General features: G+C 40.7%; 1 protein-coding gene across 1 annotated transcript; it reads left to right on the top strand.

Moving 5' to 3' along the window:
- Positions 1-2,522: 2,522 nt before the first annotated feature.
- On the top strand, positions 2,523-25,004 carry wdr26a (WD repeat domain 26a). Its single transcript, XM_068570179.1, has 15 exons — positions 2,523-3,162; positions 4,741-4,840; positions 4,984-5,040; positions 11,036-11,172; positions 12,970-13,067; positions 13,768-13,924; positions 15,356-15,494; positions 15,597-15,737; positions 17,628-17,747; positions 18,559-18,704; positions 18,871-18,949; positions 19,085-19,214; positions 19,758-19,952; positions 21,223-21,267; positions 22,494-25,004. The coding sequence occupies exons 1-14, from the start codon at positions 2,873-2,875 to the stop codon at positions 21,246-21,248; spliced, it is 1,815 nt and encodes a 604-aa protein (XP_068426280.1). The 5' UTR covers positions 2,523-2,872; the 3' UTR covers positions 21,249-21,267; positions 22,494-25,004.
- The last annotated feature ends 4 nt before the right edge of the window (positions 25,005-25,008 follow it).

The raw sequence follows: 25,008 nt of genomic DNA, 5'->3' as shown, positions 1-25,008 counted from the left end.
AACCCACTCTCAACCCGTCGGAAGTCCACAACTACAGACCTGTCTCTCTCCTTCCCTTTCTTTCCAAAACTCTGGAGCAATCTATCTTTGACCAAGTCTCCTCCTTCATCCCCCAGAACAACCTTCTGGACCCTCACCGGTCTGGAGTCAAGACAATCCACTCAACTAAGACTGCTATCTCTGAGCAGCTTCACATTGCTAGAGCAGCTTCTCTGTCCTTACCCTCCTAGACCTTTCTGCTGCCTTCAAAATTGTGAGCCACTTATCTCCTCTCTCAGGACCTTGGTATCACAGGGACTGTACTAGCCCTCTTCTCATCCTACCTCAACAACCACACCTACTGGGTAACTTGGAGACGATCTGTGCCGGAACCTTGTCGTCTCAAACTGGGGTCCCTCAAGGCTCTGTCCTGGGTCCTCTTCTCTCTACACTTATTCTCTTGGCTCTGTCATTCGCTTGCATGGCTTTTCCTACCATAGCTATGCTGATGACACCCAACTGATCCTCTTGTTTCCCCAATCAAAAACACAGGTAGCAGCATGAATCTCTGCCTGTCTGACTGATATCTCTCAGTGGATGTCCGCACACCACCTGAAAATCAATCCTGACAAGATTAAACTACTTTTTTCCTTCCAGGAAAAGGCTCTCCAACCCACGACCTCACTATTATCTTCTACAACTCTGCGTTGGCCCTGACCCCGACTGCCAAGAACCTTGGTGTGACTCTCAACAGTCTGTGAGAGTCACACCAAGAGTCACACCTCTCTCTCACTGCCAACATTACCGCAACAACTCGTTCCAGTAAGTACATACTGTACAACATCAGGAGAATAAGTCCCCTTCGCCCCTCCCTCAGAAGGCGGCACAGGTTCTTGTCCAGGCTCTGATCATCTCGCGTCTTTACGACTGCAACTCCCTTCTAGCAGGTCTACCTGCGAACGTTAGTCAAACTCTACAGCTCATCCAGAATGCAGCAGCTTAACTGGTCTTTAACCTCCCGAAATTCACTCACACTACTCTGCTCCCCCGCGGCCGTCACTGGTTACCGGTGGCCGCCCGCACCCGATTCAAAACATTGGTACTGGCATACCGTGCTACGAACAGATCGGGTTTAATCTACATCCAGGACATGGTAAAAACGTACACACCAGTTCGTTCACTCCACTCAGCTTCTGCCAATCAGTGTGTAGCTGCGTCACTGCGAGCTAAACACTCAACAAATTGATGACTGTTTGTGGTCTTGGCTCCTCAATGGTGGAATGAGCTCCCCATTGACATCAGGACAGCAGAAAGTGTCTACATCTTTTGTCACAAACTAAAAACACATCTTTTTTCGACTACATCAAGAATTAGGAAGCTAGTACAGTACTAGCACTTTAGTAGCACTTAAATGGCACTTACTGATAGCTTTAACGGTTGAATGCACTTATTGTAAGTCGCTTTGGATGAAAGCATCAGCTAAATGCGTCAGCTCGCCTATTTGTTGACAGGCGAGGTGGGGCTTGTTTGAAATGTATTTTAATAAGATGGATATGTGTTCACAACTGATGTAATCTCTGTTTCCCTTTTTGAGAATTAAGTAAAATTCAAAAGATTTGGCCTCAAAAGAAAAGCCTCATCAATCTAACTCTACAGAGTTGAGTGAGCATGTTGGCTTTTTACAATAACTTTGACACTGCAAACAAAAGTAATGAGGAGCAATCTAATATAGAGTAGAAGGACCCTGGACTACACAAGTGTTCAACTGGATCTGCCAGTATTGTGGCTGAAGGTATAGCCTACATATGCATGTGACCCAGCACTGTAATGCAGGCAGGTGAGGCCCCCAGAGCTAACTCTGAGTGGGCCCCTTCCTGCAACACAGGGCAAGTGGGTTTCACGATCTTTCACAGTGAGGATACATATCGTTTCAAACACACCAACATGTCACGTATTACTTCAGAACAAAGATGATGGAGTTAATAAGTGCATTTTTAACTGTTGAAGCTTTTAAAAACATTTGATATTGTGTATATTGCTACGGTGCCCTTCAACGGCTGTGACTGGAAATATTGGATCTTTGAAATAAAAGCTCAGGGCAACGTAACGAAATGACCTGAATGTGTTTGTCAAGAACACACCCATTGTGAATGACAACGAATATGCAGAAGGGCCGGCAGTCAGACTTAAGTCATGTTTAATTCTTGTCTTCATATAAAATGAATCATTCACATTTGATTGTATCCTTTTACAGTATAACTATTACTGCATAAACACATGAAGAAGCAATTATGATGTGAGCGCCTGAGGTGCCTAATGTTTTTATACCAGTGGTATAATGGGCTGATATTGAAATACACAAATGAACTACAATATCACTGGCCTGTAATTTGAACAATTTAAACTGAATTTCAAATTGGACTGGGACATTATAGATGTAAATTTAAAATAGAGGACAGCGCCCCTAACGACGACGCAGCCCATGCGCAGCACGCGCAAAAAGACGTGAAGGAATTTCCGCTGACGTCAATGCGTATGTCTATAACAGGGCTGCAGCTGTCTGAGAGCAACAATAACAAGCTCTACCCAACTATATACCGCGGCTTTAACGCTACTTGACAGCAAAGTATTGTACGGAATTTTTCAAAATGCTGCCGTCGAAATAACCGTGGTCTCTGTTTCTTCGTCGTACGAGTCGAACTCCCGGTTATTGTCGCCGCCACTGCCGCGAAACACGGAGACTCGGCCGCAGCGGGAACAGAGCAGTTCGGGGCTGCATCTGGGTCAGTGGGCCTCTCGGCAACAGTATTGGTGGTTTAGTTTTCCCCGCAGTGTCCCATTGTGCCCGTCTGTTAAATAAACACACCGTGTTGCCTGCATACACAGTGGTAACATGCAGGCTAACGGGGCAGGACAGGACCGAGATTCAGAACCGTACTGCCGAAACGGTGCGCAGAACAGCGATTCGTCCTCCACCGGAGTAGCTCACTCGAACGGACTTCAGTCACCCCCCAACAATGGAAACACTGTCAGCAACAACAACAACAACGGAGTGTCGGCTCAGCCTCCATCCAACAACACGGCGGAGGCCAACTCGGGCGTGAAGAAGAAGAAGCGTTTGTCCCAGTCTGAGGAGGATGTCATCCGACTGATAGGACAACATTTACACGATCTAGGTCTCAAGTAAGTGAGCCAGGACTACTGTGTCATCAGAGAGGCAGATAAATTATCTTCCACCACGCAGTGGGGACAGTCTTGATGACCTCAGGTCTGTGGACATGTTGTCTTATCTCTGATCACAGGAGGAAAGCAAACACAGCCTCTCAGAACCCCAGGCAATGTGGTGCTGGTCTGTACATCAGCAATGTGCTAACATTTAGAACCATAACTGGATGCATGTTACAATCTGAAGGCCTCGCGGGTGAATCGGCCTGTACATGAACCATCAAAGGGCTTAGAGTTCAAAGAGGAAATCTGGAAACTATAGACTATTTAGATTTTTTTTCTTCTGGTTAAGAGATTCATTGTTTTGTCAATAAATTATCCGGAAATTGGGACACATACACACACTAGCTTTCAGATCTCACAGCGACTTATTTAAATGTTGTGTGTAAAACCAACAGTCCAAAACTTAAACATACCAAACGGTGTGCGTACAAAAGAGGTACAATCATCATACCGAAGAAGCAGAAACCTAAGAATGATTAGAACGATTATCCGTTTTGATTGATAAATAACTGTTCTGTCAATATCAAAAACAAATGTCAGTTAAATAATACAAAAAGCATCCCTAATTTTTGCAAAACCCACCCTTTCCTACATTTCTTCAGTACTGCTTATCATGAGCTAAAAGACATGTGTGTGACTCACATATATTTTCATGAGGGGGTACAAACATGCAAGTAAGCATTTTTATTATAATCATCTGACAAATGTTATGGAGCCCATTTTCTATAGTGGAATCTGAAACTGAATCTGAAATACAATTACAACTCTGCATCATAAAGCAATGTTTGTCAGTATCACTGTGACAGCCGACCAAGAGACGAGCTGCTATGAGCCACACAGATTTTATCACCATGATCTATGTACACAAAGTCTTTGCAGAAGTATCTGTGGTGTACGTTTGACAGCTCGTTACAAACCATTTGTCTTCCTCAGTCACTCAATTAAAAGTTCAAATAAAAGTAAGTTCAAACTAAAAATAGGTTGCTTCTGTACTCTTGAGGTTGAGTCGACTTTTTCCCATGCAAAAATCAGCACTAATACAAGAAGTTTTACCATGTTTAATTCAAGCAAACCGATTCTAGGAGAATCCGTCCTTGGTTTGAAGCTCCATTACCAGCCTGTTAAAAACGGAAACAATGAAACGGTGTCGCTACTGTCCTTGGTGCTGAAGATTTTTTCTGTCATTCGATAACATTTCAAACGAAAAGAACGAAGACAGACATTTTTCAATACATGAAGCAGAACTACCAGCTGTACATGTGACTTTTTTTTTATTTTGGACATGTGAAGCTTGTATTGCGGTTTAGGAATGAAGCTTTGAATGCGTGGTCTCATATTGTTTGATGATTGGAATAGAGTGATTGGTTGGATTAGCGCCCTCCCTGCTGTGCTGATGCTGTTGCGTGGCCCATACTGTGCTTAATGTCATACAATCATATGTTATTATCAGTTGATCACATGCCACAACTTTATATGTTCAAGTTATTATTATCATGTTGTTGATTGTTTTTCTTCTGTGTACATTGTTGACAGTCAGACGGTGGACCTCCTGATGCAGGAGTCGGGCTGCAGACTGGAACACCCCTCTGCCACAAAGTTCCGCAATCATGTCATGGAAGGAGAGTGGGACAAGGTGGGCCCAAGTTATCGAAAATGCATATCCATATCTAATAGTCCAATTTACTAACAACAGATTATTTATGTGCTTGAAATCTCTGCTAGTCAGTGTTTGTCTAGTAATGGGTTTTATCTTTATTTTTTCCTCTCTTTATTCAGGCTGAGAGTGATCTGAATGAGCTTAAGACGTTGATGCATTCTCCGAGTGCTATTGTGGTAAGTGGCCAGCGCAACAATTCTCAGACAGATTATCTCTATGGTTCAAGAAATCAACATTTTATGTTCAGCTCTTAAAATGGGGATTAAATAAAAGGAACCTCAGTAATTTACACTTGCATTCAAATATTTTTGTCGCTACCACATTATAAAAAAGGGAAACTCATGACCAAGCGCCGAAACTGGGATGACAGAGCTTTCTCCATCGCCGCTCCCTCCGGAACTCACTCCCCAAACCCATTAGAGACTGCACTAACCTGACAACTTTTAAATCACTAATCAAAACACACCTTTTTAGATCTGCTTTTAATGTGTAATTACCTCTGTGATTTTATATGATGTCCTTGTTTTATGTGATTTTATATGATGTCCTTATTTTATGTTAATTTTAACCATGTAAAGCCACTTTGAGTATCTTGAAAAGCGCTATATAAATAAAATGTATTATTGTTATTATTATTATTATTGTTATTAAACTATCATTGAATAACCACAGAAAAAAACACAATGACTTAAATCTTAACTTCAATGAGTACTTGATGTCTGCTCTGAGAACACAAATATATCAAGTACAATGTCAAGACCCTGCAAATGAATAAACTGTTGAAGGCATCCTGGTACTGTGCCTCAGTAGTCTGAGACACATAGCATATCAGTGATAACTGGTTTATTCAGGATGTGTTGCTTTCAATGTGTTCACGCTGTCTGCACAGTTGAGATTACAAGAGCAGGACAGACGTAAAACACAAAGAGCCAGCCAAAGTATGAGTCTCACCAGCTTTGGTGTTAGGTTAACATATGGTACCATCCAGATCTTATGCAGATGTACAGTATTGCCAAGAAGAATGTCCAGTAATATGGAGTTCCAGTGTGTTCAAAATAAGATAAAATAAACGTATTGTAAAATTGAAGTTGTGTGATGGAAACATAATTCTGTAAACACAGCTTTAAACATAATTGTGCATGTGCAAACATTTTAGATTAGTATGATATTGAATTGATGTCTATCATCTCCTTACATGACTTTATTACCTACAGCGGCCTGAACAGCGGCGATATCTGCCATCAGATCCGCCATCAGATCCGCCATTTAAATGTAGATTTGTAGATATGTTTACACATACCTACATTTAAAATGTTGGTTCTGATGACAGATCTGAAGGCAGATATCGCCGCTGTTTAGGCAGCTGGAGGTGATAGGGTCATATAGGGAGAGGTGAGAAAAAGAAAGAGAGAGTGAGGAGAACTTGGTCTTGTCTGGTTCAGTGTTGAGACATCCTTAAAGTCATGAACAAAACCCAGACCAAGTTGAACATGTACGCACCCACGCCAACACAGTTTACTGCATCAGATTTTCAAAATATCCTTTTTTTAAAGTCTTATTTTACAAAACCGATTTTCATTCCAAAGTCGTAGCAGAGCCTGTTTTGTTTGTAATTGGTCAATCACTTTATACACTAGTAGGGTGGACTGGATCTGGGGTGGAGCGGGTCATCCTCCAATCAAAGAATTTGCAGGTTGATTCCTAGCTCCAGTAGTCCATGTTGTTGTATCCTTAGGCAAAACACTTAAATTGCTGAGGCTGCAGTGTGTGAATAGGTATGATTGAGTAGAAGGTCCTGATGGGCAGCGCGCCATCAGTGTATGAATGGCTTTGAAGTGTGTTGAGTGGTCGGAAGACTATTATGGTGCGATAGAAGAGTCCATTTACCATTTACCATGTACGGGGCTGTATGGTGGTGTATTTGCTAGCACTGTCACCTCATCGCAAGAGGGGCCCAGGTTCAATACCCAATCCTGATCCTGGGTAGTCCTGTGTAGAATTGCCCTGCGGCAGCGTGGGTCCCCTTTGGGTTCTCCCTCTTCCTCCCCAAAGTCCAAAGACATGCTGGTAACAATAAAAATTGCTCGTAGATGTGAATGTGAGCGTGAATGGTTGTTTATCTCTATATGTGCCGTGTGATAAACTGGCGACCTGTCCAGGGTGAGTCCTCACCCAATGTCAATTGAACTTTGACCAAAACACGCTGTGGATCTTGACCTCCGAAATCACCCACTACTTCGGGGATTCACAAAGTTTTTTATATTTAGTACTCCAAAAGGCATTGAGGGGACAAAAAACACTTCAAAGACCACACAATGTAGCTTACTGTAGCCTGCAGCTGCACATTACAAAATACCATGGCTACTGCCAAATCCTCCGACTTTTCTGAAATAATCGATGTAGCAAGACTTCTCTTTCCTTGTGACTTAGATATACAATGAACGCATCTTTGACATTGTGAAATAAAAAATGCAGTTTGTAAAATTTGTGTCATCTATGATTGTCACACAAGTAAAAATTCTGCTGAAGGAAATGGAAACAGAATGGAAACTGGGCAGACCCTATGTCATTATTCCTGTAACTACGGTTCATGTAAAAAAAACATTGTCAACGTCACAAAAGAGGCTGGATTGTCACCAGACATCGAGGGTTTTGCCCACACAGAGAATGTGGCACTCTAGAAGGGGTTGAGAGTGAAACAATTGTACCGTCTTTTGGGCCAAGTCAGGAATTAGATCACTTTTTCCAACGAAGTACGACTACAGCAGCTGTCGTAAAGCTCTAACAAGATAAGCTTCAGTGTCCTCCTCAAACGCTAGTTCAAGATGTCATCACAACGTGGAACTCTAGACATGACATGCTACATGGAGCAACAAGCTGCTGTTGTTTCTGCTCTCACAGAAAATAAATATAAAATAAGCGTGCCAAGGACCTTGTCAGCCTCTCCGATAAACGTGTGTTCTTTAAGATGTGGTTCAGGTACTGAAGTCTCTGAAAACAGTCACAACTTTGCTGAGTTCTGAACAACAAGCGACAGTGTCTATGGTCTATCCCTTTAAACACAATCTTAACATCTAAGAAGCACAGTTTACACACACTGATTATAAGATTGTGAAGGATGTTAAATCTGCTACAGCAGGTCACTTTGGGGAGAGGTATTCTGACCCAACACTTGCACAGTTCCTGAATAAGAGCACTGCACTCGATCCCAGGTTCAAGTCTCTACCCCACGTGGAGGGAGACTTTCAATTTTCAGGTTGAGAAAATCTTGTAAGAGCATCCCACCACAGGTATTAAACCACAAATTCTTGTAAAATCACTTGATTAAAAAATAATAGTGAATTATTGAAAGTAGTTATTTATTTTGATTTAATAATATGAAATTGTTTCATGGATAATAATATAGCACACCATCAAAATAACTCTTATGTTGTGGTGTTGATGATACGACATTGCCTTAGTTTGATCTATATATATATATATATATATATATATATATATATATATATATATATATATATATATATATATATATATATATATATATATATATATATATATCTCAGTCTCTCACTTGATCCCATACAGCCTCCTTTTTTCCAATAAGAATTACAAAATGACAGTTATCAGGTCATGCAACCAATGAATCTTTATTAATCAATACTCCACATGCTTAGTCATCAGTATGCAGTATAAAACAATATTGAAATCAACAAGTATTGAAACGTCTTGATCCCCAGAACAACAGTGTCAGTCAGTCGTCGTAGGACCCCAATGCACTACTTCAGAGTTCACTAACCTGCATGGACTGGGACATTTTTGATTGCAACTTAGATGAGAAGATAACCATTATCATAGACTACATTAAGTTTTGCATTGACTTGGATCATCCTTCATGTTAGTCACAGTTTAAGAGAAAAATGGAAAGCCTTTTAACAGCACGACTGTGTTTTGCTCAAAATCACGAGCCGTTAAGTAAAGAATGATATATCCAGGTCAAACTCCAACCTGAACAGAACTCGGCACCATGAACACTAAACAAGCCTTTCAAAAGCTGAGCTCAGTCACTGGATGTGACCCAATCCCCAAGTTATTTTCAATAAGTGACCGTTCCTCATTTGATAAAGACCTTAACACCTTGCGCAAATCATTTGATACCATCAACTGCTCAGAGGATTTTCTCTGCAAGGAATTACTGGAAATGTTCGCCATGCTCGCCATCCTGGAAAAAATTAACCATTATCCTTCTAATTGTCGAAAAATTGTGGATCGACATCCTCAGTATCCCTTTTCCAGTTCAAAAGGGGTACTGAGGATGCTGAGGCTGACTCTTTCACTGCTTCCTACAACATCTAGATAACTTTGCCCGACTCCTCTTCATCGACTTCAGTTCTGCTTTTTCACAATATCAAGCACCACCTTAACGTCCCCCTACTTCTCATCCAATGTGAGAAGTCCTGGGGAACAGGGTTTGTAGAGATTGTAAAGCCCTCCGAGGCAAATTTGTGATTTTGGGCTATACAAAATAAACTTAATTGAATGATTTATCTGAGCAGTGTACCAAAAAGTGAGTGTGGACACTGTAATATCGTCAACCATCATCACTAGCACCGGAGCCCCCACTAAGTTGTCTTGAGCCCCTTCCTGTTTACCGTCTACTAGATATACTGTAACAATCCCCACATACTTCAAATATTCTGATGACACTGCCATACTTGCAGTCCCTAATGACAATTATTTTGTTTTTTGTTATCAGGAATTCAGACAATGGTGCAAGAAAAATAATCTGCTGCTGAATGTAATAAAGACTCTTACAGCATCCACAGCACAGCTCACAACCTCGCCTGCATTAATCTTTAAACTGTTGAGAGGGTTGAGCACTTCAAATATTTTGACTCATCATGGACAATAAACTGAGCTTTGAACAACACACCAGTGATATCCACAAGCGCAGCCCACAAACACACTCCGCCATCTGCAAACTCAAAGGATTTTCTGTTGCCCCACCTTCAGCTAGGGCACGTCATCTGAATCCAAATAGCTCCCTAAGCGATTCCTACAGTGTGTGAAAATGTATGAATAATTGTCTAATGGGCAGATGACACCTTGCATGGTAGCCCCTGCCATCAGTCTATGAATAGTTGTGAATGGATGGAAGACTAGAAAGGTGCTACAAAGTACCAGCCCAATTACCATTTACCTCAAAGTTGAGCTTGTGGACCACAGACAGAGATTCGCATAGACGGTGATGCTTTGAGGTCGATGTCTGAAAAATATGAATCAATTAATAGAATGTATGTATTAAGTAGTGTATAGCCTATTTGTAAGTGTATGTAATACACATGAGCACCATCTTACAAACTGCAACATTAAAGTGATGAACACATTAATGCATCAATAATTAGAATGGATGGAGAGGCAAGGCAAAGCTGCTGGCATCAGACCTAAAGGAGTTACTTCTCAACCTGCATGATTCCATCTGATTTTGTCATCATAGTAACTTACTAATCATAAACACATTGGTTGGGAAAATATATCTGTGTGTGTGTGTGTGTGTGTGTGTGTGTGTGTGTGTGTGTGTGTGTGTGTGTGTGTGTGTGTGTGTGTGTGTGTATGTACACACACACACACACACACACACACATACATGCACACACATGTCATAGAAAGGAAGTCAGACTGACAAGCATGGTAAACGAGACAGGGTCGCCAGGTTAACAGTCGAGCAGGAACAGGGGCCTTCCTCACTGCATGCAGGGCGAGAGGAAGCAGTGAGCAGCACGCTATTTATAACACAATATAAAGATTTCAAATACTTTGCACTAAAGATTACGATTTTCACATGAATCCAACAACAGCACCACTAAATGCTCATATATGTTAGTTTTCAGCAGAAAAAAAGGGTTTGGGGTGTTGTATTGTTTTTGTTAATGACAATAAATATTTTCCAAATTGTTTGGTTGTTTTTTTATGCATGTTTGTATTGGTTCAGAGAAAAAAAAAAAAATATCTAAAACCCAAAATCAAATTGAAAACAAGACCTAAAATCCAAATAGCTGAAAATTCAGGTCACGGCCTGGATGTCATTTGAGTAAATCTCGCAGAAGACACAGTCTGGATGACTAATTATTTGTTATTTTGGCCTTGTCTCTGCCTTGTCTCCCTGTACAGCGGATGAAGTTCCTTTTGCTGCAGCAGAAGTATCTGGAGTATCTGGAAGATGGAACGGTCCTGGAGGCCCTGCAGGTCCTCAGAGTGGAGCTCACTCCTCTCAAGTACAACACTGAGCGTATCCACATTCTGAGCGGGTCAGTTTGCAGACAGAGAACCTGACACATGTTCTGGAATGTGAATGGATGCAGAGTTCTCATTTACACAGAGAATGTAGCAACTACAATATAAAATGTTGCTCATTGTCATGTTTAAATTTGGTTGTTTCCATGTTGCAGTAGAATGTATAAAATGGACCTCTACTTGTATGGCGCTTTTCTAGTCTTTTGACCACTCAAAGCGCATTTACACTACAAGACATCATTCACACACTGATGGGAGGAGTCACCATGCAAGGTACCACATCGGTATAGTCAACCATTTATACTCTTTAGGCGCAGCTACGGGAGCAATTTAGGGTTAAGTGTCTTGCTCAAGGACACATCGACATGGGCTAGCAGAGCCGGGGATCGAACCACCGATCCTCTGATTGAAAGACGACCCTGCTCACCACTGAGCCACGGTCGCCCTCAATCCCAAAATCCCATGGAGCTGTGGTTAACAGAGTACTATTCAGTAAAACAACCTTCGTGACAGAATTCCATATTAAAAGGATGTTGAATCCTCTGAAAATCAAAACCACAGAACATTAAAACACTAGAACCCAATCCATACAGACAGGGTTCATCCTTTCCATCAACATATCCACATCACTCTCCTCAGTGGTCCACAGAGCTCCTCCTGCTGAGAGCAGCTTCAGTCCATATGCTCTGAGTCTCTCTCCCCTGCTGTAGTAGTCTTGATGAATAATGGCTAAAGAAGCACTTTTGTACTTGTGTAATTTATGGCTAAGTCACACTAGCAATGGTCCAACCAATGATAATTTGGTCAGACAAACATATCGTCAAACCAATTGATCAATAGACCACCCCCTACCTGCTGATCAATTGGTTGTCATTGTTTGACAATTTGACCTGGTGGGAACTTGAGATATGGAACTTCGGACCAAACTGACCTACATGACCCAAAGCCAGTAAAGGCTGATTTATACTCGGGTTTTACGCAGAGACGCAAGACACGCAAGACACGCAAGACACGCAAGACACGCATGGCCGACCATGCGTGGTCAAATCGGCCATTTTGCGTGCGTCAAAATTTCTGATCCGTCAAAGCTACGCGAGCCGTACGCAGCCGTGAAGGCTGTGATTGGTCCGCTAACCGCATCCTTTCTGAGTCTCTCATTTCCGGTTCCATAGCAGAATACCGCTGTTTTTAAAAGCCATAGCAGAAACATGAACAATGTATCTTGTTGAAGAACGTTTGGCTGAAGAGGTCCACAAATATGAGCATTTATAAAACCCGTCGGACGGAGTATACGGACACGCAGATGGAGGTGAATTCCTGGAGGGAGATATCGGTGAACGTTGGTGTGCAGGTCCACCCCAAACGGTCTTTGCGCCACCTGCTGTTCTGGCGTATGGAAAACACAGGGGAACTAAAATCAAAACAAGTCCGTCAATCCGACTGCGTGGCCAGCCGGAGTTGGAGTTGCAGAAGTGTAATTCAGCCTTTAGGCTTTATGTGTAATATTAGGTGTACCTTTGGCAAGTTGTGCTCATTCTAATGCAGTGAAGATCATATAATGGAAAACAACCTAAAATGTGCTGCTCTTGTTGGTTGTTAAATACATACTTGACACAACTTGCTTTATTCTTGTCATAATCAGTAATTGCAACAATACATATGAAAACAAAGTGACACTTATGTAATGAAAGGTCAATGGCATTTCCTTAATTGTTTCTCGTGTAGTAATTGTGAAGGAGGAGCCTTGATCATATGAGTTGCAATTTGCAACTCTGAAAACAGCTGTGAAAACATAATTGTGTATTGTGAAGGTACCTGATGTGCAGTCATGCAGAGGATCTGCGAGCCAAAGCCGAGTGGGAAGGCAAAGGCACGGCATCCCGAACTAAGCTGCTGGACAAGCTGCAGAGTGAGTCCAGTCCATCTTTTTCTACTGTACATAGCAAACACTTTGTACTGTCATTTCCATATACAGCAGTAGCAGCCACATTAATAACAGTGGCTAATTCCCATCTGTCGTATGTGTAATATCTATTTTATAATCCAGCAGCAATACTTTTATCTCAAACTGTGCAAATATAAAACTTCAGAAGTATGTTATTATTGTCTATAATAATCTTGTCATGAAAATGCAATATTAAAACATCTGGTCATTTACAAAAATTAAATGATTCTTCTTTTACTAGATTGTATAAACAAACAGGAAAATATAATCTTTCTGCAGTACAGTAATTATTCTTTGCAGATGTGCAAATAAGTTGTCAATTTTTAATGCTTCTCCGAAGATACACGTAAACATCTCTGTGACGTACACAGAGTTATGGTGATATGGGTATCTCTAATACGAAGAGGCACCCAGAGGAGAACTGAAACATACTACTAAGTTTAAAAAAACAGCCATATAATCATCTCTGAGTGACCCCCATGCATGTTCACTTGCATTCAGCTTGGAAAGGCGGAAGCCTAGCTTAATTATTATTGAAGCTGGTGAATGTGTGTTACATTTTTCTGGTTGATTACATACTGTGATGTGTTTTACTGTAGCTCAGTTCTGAACTGTGTTTTACTATTAAGAACTCATTAGAATCTTTCTGTGTGTGTGCATGCAGCATACCTGCCTCCGTCGGTGATGCTGCCTCCTCGCCGTCTGCAGACTCTGCTGAAACAGGCGGTTGAGCTGCAGAGGGAGCGCTGCCTCTACCACAACACCAAGCTGGACAGTGGACTGGATTCTGTGTCTCTGCTGCTGGACCATGCCTGCAGCCGGTAACTATACTAGGCTTATTAAAAAAATCAAGTTTTAATGTTTGATTGTAATTTACTAAGGTGAGACACTACTACTTTATGCAGTATGGACCACATAATTATATACCTGTTTGTTTGGAAACAATATTCAGTCCTTTGAAAACACAACTATCTTCACTCCAGAATCTGTTCCAAACAGGGTTTTCTCATTGCCAGTAAGGGTTGTATTGATGCTAAATATGAAATCATTCAAACAGCATCAAATTATATCACAGCCAGTGAGTTATGTAAGTGACCTATATAGGGGTGTCACAATACCAAAAATTCAGAAGTCGGTGCCAATACCAGTAAAATAACACGATTCTCGATAACAATTTCGATACGACGATAAAAAAAAGGATTCCATAGACTTGAACTTGAACCATGAACTGCTTTATTAAAATACTTGAAAAACACCCGACACGTTTGCTACACCACACTTCACTGGAAGTTTTAGTTTACTTTCCAGATTTAGAATTAGCTACGGAGTGAGTCCTCTTGCCTCATTCTTATCTCTGTTGCACATGCCCTGAACTAAAGGTGACTGGGTAAATAGTAAATGGACCGGTACAGCGTTTTTCTAGTCTTCCGACCACTCAAAGCGCTTTAACAGTACATGACCCTTTCACCCTTTCACACCTATTCACACACTGATGGGAGGAGCCACCATGCAATGTGCCACATCAGTATAGTCAACCATTCATACACATTCATACACCGTCGGCGCAGCTACGGGTGCAATTTTAGGGTTAAGTGTCTTGCACAAGGACACATCGCCATGGGCTAGCAGCCCTGGGGATCGAACCACCGATCCTGCTCACTGCTGAGCCACAGTCGCCCACTTACTGGGTCTGCCCATCTACTGTCAAAAATAAATCTTCCATAGCAATGCGCTGTTCTGCTATCTCAGTCAGTGCACAAAAATGAAGCATTTTCTTCAAAACGATCCGTATTCTCTTGAGAAGCTTATGTCAACAGTTTCTTTCAGTGTGCACTTCTTTCGGTAGAGATAGCTGTTGCTCAAGTTCCACTTGAGAGCGGTGGAGAGAGGGGGAGAGAGGAAGGGAGAGGGAGGGAGAGAGAGAGAGGGAGAAAGGGGAAGACAGCGAGGGGGACGGAGAGGGGATGAGAGAGAGAGAGAGAGAGAGAGAGAGAGAGAGAGAAGGGAAGAGAGAGAGGAGACAGAGCGCAACAGAGAGAGAGCAACAGACATGCGAGGCAGTTTGAAGCTTATAGAACAAGCAGGGTACTTACAGTACCTAAAAAAAAAAAGTCATCGTCCGTGTTTTGATATTTTAGTATCAAAAGGTATGTATCGGTTCTCGCGACATCTCTAAACCTATATAAACGCTGTTGTGTTTAAGTAGCATTATGATGCTTACCATCTGCCTCTGTGTGTTTTTTTTTTTTTAGGAAGCAGTTCCCCTGCTACACTCAGCAGATTCTCACTGAACACTGCAACGAAGTCTGGTTTTGCAAGTTCTCCAACAATGGCACCAAACTGGCAACCGGGTCCAAAGACACCACAGTCATTGTGTGGCACGTGGACGTGGTAATCAATCATTTACTTATCAGCGGTGTTACTTCAGAGCAGGATAAGCTAGGTAGAGTGTGAGAGTTGAAATACCCAGATTATTGTATGGTTGGTCGACAGGAAACCCAGCAGCTGAAGTTGATGAAGACTCTGGAGGGACATGCTTATGGTGTTTCCTACCTGGCATGGAGCCCTGATGATGCCTACCTGATAGCCTGCGGTCCTGATGACTGTTCTGAGCTGTGGCTGTGGAATGTACAGGTACAACATTTCTCACACACTGTCAGCTGGTCATTAGTTTCCCTCCTGTCATTCAGACAGGAGGGAAACTAATGAGGGAAGTGGATCACAGCTCAGTCAGAACTGTGATCCACTTTTAGAAAAATCAAACGAATGGAAGACACATTCTGAATTAAATGACAGCTTTTGTCAGCTCTGTAGGGAATATAAATCAGCAACAGGCCACCGGCCATTCGTTCAGGCAGAAAGGATTAGGGCTGGGCGATACGGAGAAAGTCAAATATCCCTTCTTTTTTTTTTATACCAAATGTCTTGATATCAATATTCCAACAATATTGTATGGTTTACTATTGGGGTTTTATGACACTTTAATGCTTGAATATGTAGACAGCAAGGTTTTTAATAAACCATTATCAGTAATGTGGATATTATGTCTAAATCAGTAAAGGCAATTAAAAGCAAGAAGAAAAATGACATCCCTTTACACAGCCTTTAAAAACAAGAAAAGACTTCACTTATGCCATATTACAATGTCCAAAATTAAAGTGGATATCACGTCTCATATTATAATAACAATAAAAATATTGTTACATTGCCGGCTGTAAAGCAGTAGTGCAGCAGCAGTACTTCACATGAGACGCAGCAGTTCAACGCGAGACGTTCCCCGACAGAACGGACAGAGACAGAGTTAATCGGTACCATCATCAAAGCAAGAAATTGTTTCGATACTACCCTGTGTGTGAGTTCTATGTAATAGATATTGCATCATGTATACATGTCAAACAGACATATGAAAACATCGTCACTGACAGTAAACGTCATTACTGCTGATGTAATGTCAAAACTGACATCATCTCTGTGTAACTCAGTTGAATTTCCCTTTTGGCAACACCAAATAAAGTATCATATGCAATATTGTCTGGTACTGAGCTAAACTTGCACCAGGAAATACAAGTTATAGAATTTATTATTTCAATTCCATTTCAAGTGTGAATTTACAATTATTACAAAATCCAAACTGATTGATTGCTGCTATTCATGCCTCATATCTCTGTAATCTGGACTAAATGATAAAATTAAGCTAGTTTAGTGATGATATAAATCTAAAATTTCTGTAGATGCTTTTTATATTCATGTCTAGTGAAGTTCACATTATGTTAGCAAGGTCAGTACAACACAGCCATGCAGCTGTAGTTGTGTCTAGAAATGTCTGGTTCTCAAGGGAACTTTTTGTCACACGCCTACACTTCTCAACACACACACACCTGTTTATCAGTATATTGACATTAAAGAGAAGCAGACTGGACCTTGAGAAAAGATGAGAACACAGGATTCTTCTCCTCTTGACAGGATAGAGCGAATCAGATGTTAGGACGAGGTGAGACCAACCTGTGACGATAAACTGTGTATGAAAAGGCCCCACTTCCGTTTGTGGGGCAGTTGTTCTTCTGCCTGCCTGAAAGTTGGTTGTTCAACTCATTGCCTTTGCAACTGCAACGCTTGTTACTTTACCTGTGATTAAGAAAATAAATTACGAGAAAGAGAGTTGTCAAACTGAATTCTTCTGGAGGCTACGCCAGGCTTCCAATATTTGTACACGCTAACATTAGTCACAACTTAATAGTTTATCTATAAATAGATAAATAAAATACATTATCATAGATCGTGAAATATTTGTGGATCATGGTTTATACCGTATTGTCTTCTATGACAAGTATTATTGTCCAATAAAATTTTCCATAGTAGTGCAGCATTAAACAAACTGGGCTCAGTATCTTTCCAAAGATGCTCCAGTTACTTTCATGTTGAAGGCACATAGACCCTCCCTATGAACTAATATGTTGTAGTGTTAAGTGTGTGTTTGTCAGATCTTTTCAGTCATCTTAGTTTCTCCTTGGTTCTGTTCTGTAGACGGGGGAGTTACGGACAAAGATGAGTCAGTCTCATGAGGATAGCCTGACCAGCGTGGCCTGGAATCCAGATGGTAAACGCTTTGTCACTGGCGGACAGAGAGGCCAGTTCTACCAGTGTGTGAGTATCTTTCACAGCCCACAGGCTCTGAGCATTTACAGATTCTTAACAGGGCATCTACATCATGCACTGATGGGGTGTAAAGTACAGGGGCCAACATGCGTTGGAAGGATGAGTGTAAATGTCCCTGCTGAGGGACCAATAAAGGATTATCTTATCTTATCTTGAATGCAGTTACTTCACAAGAGGAACCATAGATATGTAATTCAAATTACATTCTGATAGATCAAACATTGTAGCAGACCAGTGTGAGCTCATGAATTTAAAGAGGAATTTCAATCAAGTGACAAAAGGAAAGATAACTGTAGGTATAATCATAATCTTCAAGGGTTCTGCCAAAGTAATGAATGGTTTGTAAAATAGTTTTTGGGAAGTTATTTCTGTTTTTCAGAACAGATAAAACAGGGATAACCCTGACCTTAAAATTAAACCGTTAAAGCCACCGGTGGGAGTGGTAGGCGGGGTGGGGTAGAAAGTTTATGTGATTTTAGCTTCTGTTTGGTTGGAATGGCTCGTCTAATGACTTTTTGATTTAGAAAAATTAGACATCCCATTAAAAACTGGTCTTAATGTTGCTTAATGTTGTATTTACTCAGTGTCCCCATTTGGATCAGTAAGAGGAAGGGGTAGAATGTGGATGGCTACTTGCCTGTTCTTCCCTACTCAGTCATTTACTATAATTAACAGTTATGATTGTAACGTCTTTAGTATTCAGTTTTCATGCACTGAAAAAATTGACAGCCAATCAAATATGGAATGATCTGATGCTGATGGTGTAATTAAATGCTTTTGGTTTCTTTTTGACTTCCAGGACATGGATGGAAACCTGCTGGACTCATGGGAAGGAGTTCGGGTGCAGTGCCTGTGGTGTCTGAGTGACGGCCGGACCGTCCTTGCATCCGACACCCACCAACGCATTCGCGGATACAACTTTGAGGACCTGACCGACAGAAACATGTAAGTCATCATTATGACTAGGCGGAGGAACCTCAACACCCTCTTTTCCTGCTCTTTGTCTGTGTTTGGTGACACAATGTAACCAAATCTACATTTTGGGTTTTCACTGATTTACAACTTCTTATAACTTCATCCCTGTCTGGCTTTACATGTTTTATTATTCCAGAGTGCAAGAGGACCACCCCATCATGTCTTTTACTGTTTCCAAAAATGGAAGGTTAGCTTTACTTAATGTTGCAACTCAGGTGAGCGGCTTGCTACTTCCTCACATTAAAAGTGCAATATACCTACTGATTTGAACTGCAACTATTGTAACAATATGATTTCAGTCCAATCTTGATTTTGAAATGTGTCTTTCCATATTGGAATTTTGTGTGTAGGGAGTGCACCTATGGGACCTGCAAGACCGGGTGTTGGTGAGGAAGTACCAAGGAGTGACCCAGGGCTTCTACACTATCCACTCTTGCTTCGGAGGGCACAATGAAGACTTCATCGCTAGTGGCAGTGAAGGCAAGACAACTTAATGTTTAGTAAAAAGGCTAGCTCAGCAGCTTTTTGTTGTGGACTGAGACAGACACACGAAACAATTGTCAACATTAAAAGAACTTCACTATGATGATGTCATCAGGGTTATTTTCTTTGACTTGTTGAAGCTCCTCTACAGGGTGGAATTAGGACCCCCAAAAAAAAATGAAAAAAATAATACTGAATTCAGAATTAAAAGGGAATCAATTGAATCTCCTTGTATTTGCTCGATCTTATTTCACAGAGGAAATCCCAACAAAATGTCATGTGGACATGCACATAAAGCAATTTGAAAGTAAAAGATGAAAAAGTAAGCGGTACAAGTATAACACAAATTGCCACTCATTCGTCGCAGAGCAGCCCTGTGTATGTTCACCTCTGTGGAGCCTGGGAAAGCAGAATTCCATCCTAAGGAATAATATTTTGAGGAAACATATTGTTACGTATATAATTGGTGAGGTGAAGTTGCCATATAAGTCAACACCAATAAACGGGTAGTAGCTGATGAAGTGTTCTGTCTCCTGTCAGACCACAAAGTTTACATCTGGCACCGGCGCAGTGAGCTGCCCATCGCAGAGCTGACTGGTCATACTCGCACAGTCAACTGTGTGAGCTGGAACCCCGTCCTGCCGGGACTGCTGGCCAGCGCCTCCGACGACGGGACCGTCCGTATCTGGGGACCTGCCCCCTTCCTGGATGTCCAGGATGCAGAGGGGCTCAATGGTATGAACATAAAAACTATTAAGGGAAAAAGTTGGATTATCTATTGCTGTAGAGTTAACCATGGCTTAGATTAACAAACAAACAAGAGATGATGAATGGATAAGAATACGAAAAACACTACATGAAACCAAATTAATTAAACAATTAAATAAGATTAAAAGTAATACAGGAATAAAAACACCAAAACATTTCAAGAGAATTCACTGTTAGACCACTCGGTTTCTTCATTCAAAGCTCTCATAAAAACGGAGCTTTGAATAAGAAACAGAGTCACCAGAGTCGAGGGGTCCTGACTCTAAACGTCCGGTCTCTACTGGCTTTTTGTTATGGGGACAGCAGGTCAAAGTGTTATCCATATTGAAATTAACCACTGAATTTAGGTTTATTAGGTTTCATTTAAAATCTGGTCGACTGTATTAACAGCAACCAACAAATGTTTGGCCACAGTCAGTTGCTTTCAGTGCTATGTTGCTGTTTATTTAGCCAATAAGATCTTCTGTTACCCTCACCAAGAAGGAAAGTTTAGATATTAGGCAGAAGTTAGTTGTTATTATGTCGAAACAGATAGCTCTTGAGAAGTGGTGGAACCATGGCCAGAAGTTGTGTGAATGATTTATGTATGGACTAAACCAGGGGTGGGCAAGGTACGGCCCGCGGGCCGTATGGACGTTTTAATCAGGCCCGCCAAGTATTATAATTCTTATAATTTTTTTTTTTTTTGGGTGTTGAATTATAATTAATGTTAGATATGGCGCCATCGGCGGGCCTGACATTCCACAGCTAGAGCCTGAAACTGACTGAGTGGAGCTACTTACCTGTCAGGGATAGGAACTTAAGTCATGGTTTCACATTGATAAAATTATACCACGGAACTGCATGCTGGGAAGTCCTATCAAACTCCGTTGCGGAGAGTACATAAATGAGTTCAGGCTATTGGTCCGGCCCTCCACAATATTTGCTGTACCTCATGCGGCCCCTTAGGAAAAATAATTGCCCACCCCTGGACTAAACGGACAGGTTGACTAAAATCACTCACACTAAACTATTGGTTATCTGCTTAGCAGTCGGACAAATAAAATGCTTCCACTAGGGTGCAGGAAGTGACAGAGCAAAAGTCAGGTTGAGTCTAGTCGGGTGGAATAATTCAGTTCCAAACAAACCTTATTAGAAAAAAAAATAAAATAAATCCTTGCATTTTTCAACCAAAGGTTCAGTGATATGTTGAGGAGGGTTTGTGGTGTGGCTAACAATGTTTCACTTTTCACTTCAGATCTGAAAAATACTTTCTTGTCATGAGTTTCTACAGCCTTTCAAGGTTAGTAAAAAGTTTTGAAAGCCCTCAATTCGTGTGTGCTTGTGACATGTTTTCTTTAATGAATGGATTTTATTATAAAGCTAACACTGAGATGAAGATTTAAAACATTCAGTATGCCATTTCAAAACTTACAGCACCTACAGTCTCTGTGACAAGACTGACCACACATTGCCCAACTGGCCTGTTCTAAGCAGCTCAGTGCACACATCTAAACTGTGTGTATTTTCATCAATGTTTATGATGACGGCACACTTACAGTAACTTCTCTCAAATAACACAAACCCCTATGTCACTTGACCTCACACAAATTGCAACAACTGTTCTACTTGTATCGTACCCAAAGGTATCCTTTACTTCAAATAATATTCAGAGTATTTCTTTGACATATACAAAAGTGTGACTTCTCTGTCAAATATCAGGGTAGAACCAGATCTGGGTACAATAGTACCAAATCTGGGTGGAATAGGACCAGATATAGGTAATATAAGACACTAAGAGATCTGGGTAGAACCAGACCAGGTCGGGGTAGAACAACACCAGATCTGATATTAAACCACACCAGATCTGGGTAGAACCAGATTAGATCTAGGTAGAATAAGACCTGGTCTGGGTTGAAGGGCTAGGTCTGTGTGTAATAGGACCAGGTGTGGGTAGATTAGGACAAGACCAATTATGTAGTTTAGTTGTTGTTTTTTTTGCTTCAAGGAACAAAAAACTAATTGATGGACAAGCACATCAATGTAGGCTTGTACAATCACTGAAATATGGCTAATAAGGTGTTCTTGGTATAAATAAAATAAATACTTGAATAAGAATAAAATCGGTACTTGGCCAATTTTATTCCCCTTTATACAATTCTTTAGGAGTTTTATTTCTCTCATTCAGACACAATCTATTGAGTTTGTTGTTGTTTGTTGCAATGTGTGTGAAGTTGATCCACATTTTGGGGTAAAATGTCTGGACTTTTATGGAATAAAGATCAATGAGGGATTAGCAGCATCCAGTGAGTTGTTTTGAATATTTCATCCAGCCATTTTATTTCAATGAGGGTAGACTGTGCAGGAAACAAGAGTCCTGGGTGACTTTCACACCATGTGACCCTGTTGATTTTATTTGATTATTATTATTATTATTATTATTATTATTATTATTATTATTATTATTATTATTAATAATAAATGGGTAAGTTAAGAATGACTGTGCTGTGTTTTTTTCTATGCTGTCAGAATGTTGCAGTATGGACAGCTGATGATCCTGAGGAGCGTTAAGACTCTAAGACACTTGAATGGATGAAGCAGAAAAAGCTTTGGTCACTGGACAGCAACTTCCTGGAGACGGGGCCAGTGGTGCTGCATGTCAGGATATCACAACACAGAGATGTCAGATCCAGTCACATTATTGAGAGCAGAGTCGGCCGGCTGAAGCTGGACTCCACGACCTCCAGTATCTGACCCACCTCCTCCTCCTGTCTCTGCCCCGTTCCCTCAGTACTATGTAGGACCACCCACATCCTCTTATTTATTATAAACTACATTATGTATTCATGAGTAGTTCACTGACTTGTACTAGGCTGTGAAATAGCGGCGCGTTGTGTGTGTTGTTATTTTTATTTAGTCCTGAGTCTGTTCTGCTCTGAAGAAGCTTCAACTTTTTTCCTCTTTCATATCCTGAATCTTTCTAAGAGATTTGAACTATAGGGCCACTTGATGGGTGCACCCACTTGAAGAGTATCTTTAAATTAAAAAATGATTTGTTAACTTGTATGCAGAGTACATTTTTATTTTATTGTATTTCCACCAGGTTTGCTGCTTCTAACAAGATAATGAATAGTATATGATGAGCATGTGGTTTAGGATTGCACAGGATGTTTTACACTCGCAGTATGTCCTGTCCATTGATGTCTTCTGAGAGTATACAGCTGATGTGTGGAAGCCTATAGATTTCAAAGGATTATCTGTCAACCCTTACCTCTGCATATGAATTATCTGTGTAGTTTCCTTGAAGCCAATGGCGTGGATTTGCTATTTATGTTGCTGTGACATCTTTGCTCTCTTTCCTATTTGCTCTTTGTTTCTGTTTCAATTGCAGCATGTTGCCATCTTTCCCTGCATACAAACAGCAGTCTCCATATGAATTTCACTTGGTTTGGTTTAGTTGTTACATGTTTTAAGTCTAACTTATTACTGTTTTTAACTTATTTGTTTTGTATGTACCACAAGAGACACTCCCTAATTTTGTACTGTACCCAGTAGAGCCCCCAAAAACTTGGCTCAACTGTGAGCTTTGGCTGGTGTTATTGTTATGTTTCATATTGTCAACAAATCCAATGAAAAGACCAGAACCAACAATGTGTCTGTTTGTCAAAACTTTTTGATGTCTCTATCCTGTCTGTGGCACTCATCTGCAAGCCCATCGGTTCCTACTGAAGATGTAAATTGTTGAGCCTTTTTTAAAATGTATATTTAGTCATTTCCTAAAGCAACTGGTTACTGTGCTTTGTAACAAACAATACTTAGACAGAAAGAAATGCATATTTTGGCTATTTCATCAGAGAATTTATCCAAATTTGGTGCTCTAGTGAGTTTGTGCAGAAGGACGGTGTGTGTGGGATTGAGTTAAAATAAACTTCAGTGTGTGTGTTCATGGTGATGAGCAACAGTGTAACTTGTGTGTTTGAATAGTTTGTGGACAACAATGGAGCTCTATGGCAAACAGGAAGAAGCTCTATCACACACACAATACTTGTTAGTGGTGTACTTTCATTTTTTTACGGGGAAGGTCTGTGCATGAGATTTGTTCATGATATAAATAAAGAAATATCAAATTACCAGCCATAACTGTAAGTCCAGCATATTAGTGAGGTGACACAGTAACAAAATGATGGAGTGTATGTAACAATCAATGTGTAACACATTTGTACACAAGTGTAACATAAGGTTAATATGAACGTCTACACTGTTCCTTTCAGATAGTCAAAGAACAATCTTGCCGAATATAATATTCTGTGTAATATGTGCTGTATATTTGTATGTTATAGCATGTATTATGAGGCTGTGTAGAAATGGCAAACAAGATTTTGTGTTTTTCAAGTTTCTCATGCAAGTTTTTTACTGTCAGATTCCAAAAGGTTTCAGATGCTCTTATAGAGCTTCATACCAAATAGTCTTCACTGCACTACTGTCGTATACTGTTGTAAATATAAAGCAGCAAGTTTACATTTACACCTGCTCAGAAAATATCAAAAGAGAAAAATCGTTTTGCGATTCACAAACCACAAAGCAGATGAACTTATATTTCAGTCTTCAAAACGCTTCAACAAAAAAAAAGATTCTAAAACCTTTCCGGGCCTGAAAAACTGCAGGACGTTCAGGACTGTGGGAACCCCGTTTGTCTGCTCAGACATCACCACTTCCATCACCCAACACACACGCTATGAAATACAATAATGGATGTCACACACACTTAATTAAATCACAGATGTGGTGTTCTAGTTTCTGCTTTTGCATCTTCCTTTGTTTATCCAAGTATTTCCGGCTTGTCTTTTCTTCTTTTCTCGTTGTAAGAAGCCAAAGTAGAAACTTTGTTTGCTTGCAGGCAGTTTCTGCCAGAAACCATTTGACATTTTTAATGTGTTATTACAACGTGATTGTACTGTTGTGTATTGTCTGTCAGAGAAGTGTTATGTAAGCATTATTTAATAAAGCATTCAGGGTTTTAAAATGTAATTTACTTTGAAATGTT

This window comes from Clinocottus analis, unplaced genomic scaffold, assembly GCF_023055335.1.
Source record: "Clinocottus analis isolate CAN_PGR_092001 unplaced genomic scaffold, fCliAna1.0.p SCAF_9, whole genome shotgun sequence".
Lineage (NCBI taxonomy): Eukaryota > Metazoa > Chordata > Actinopteri > Perciformes > Cottidae > Clinocottus > Clinocottus analis.
This window is presented reverse-complemented; position numbering and strand designations above follow the sequence as displayed.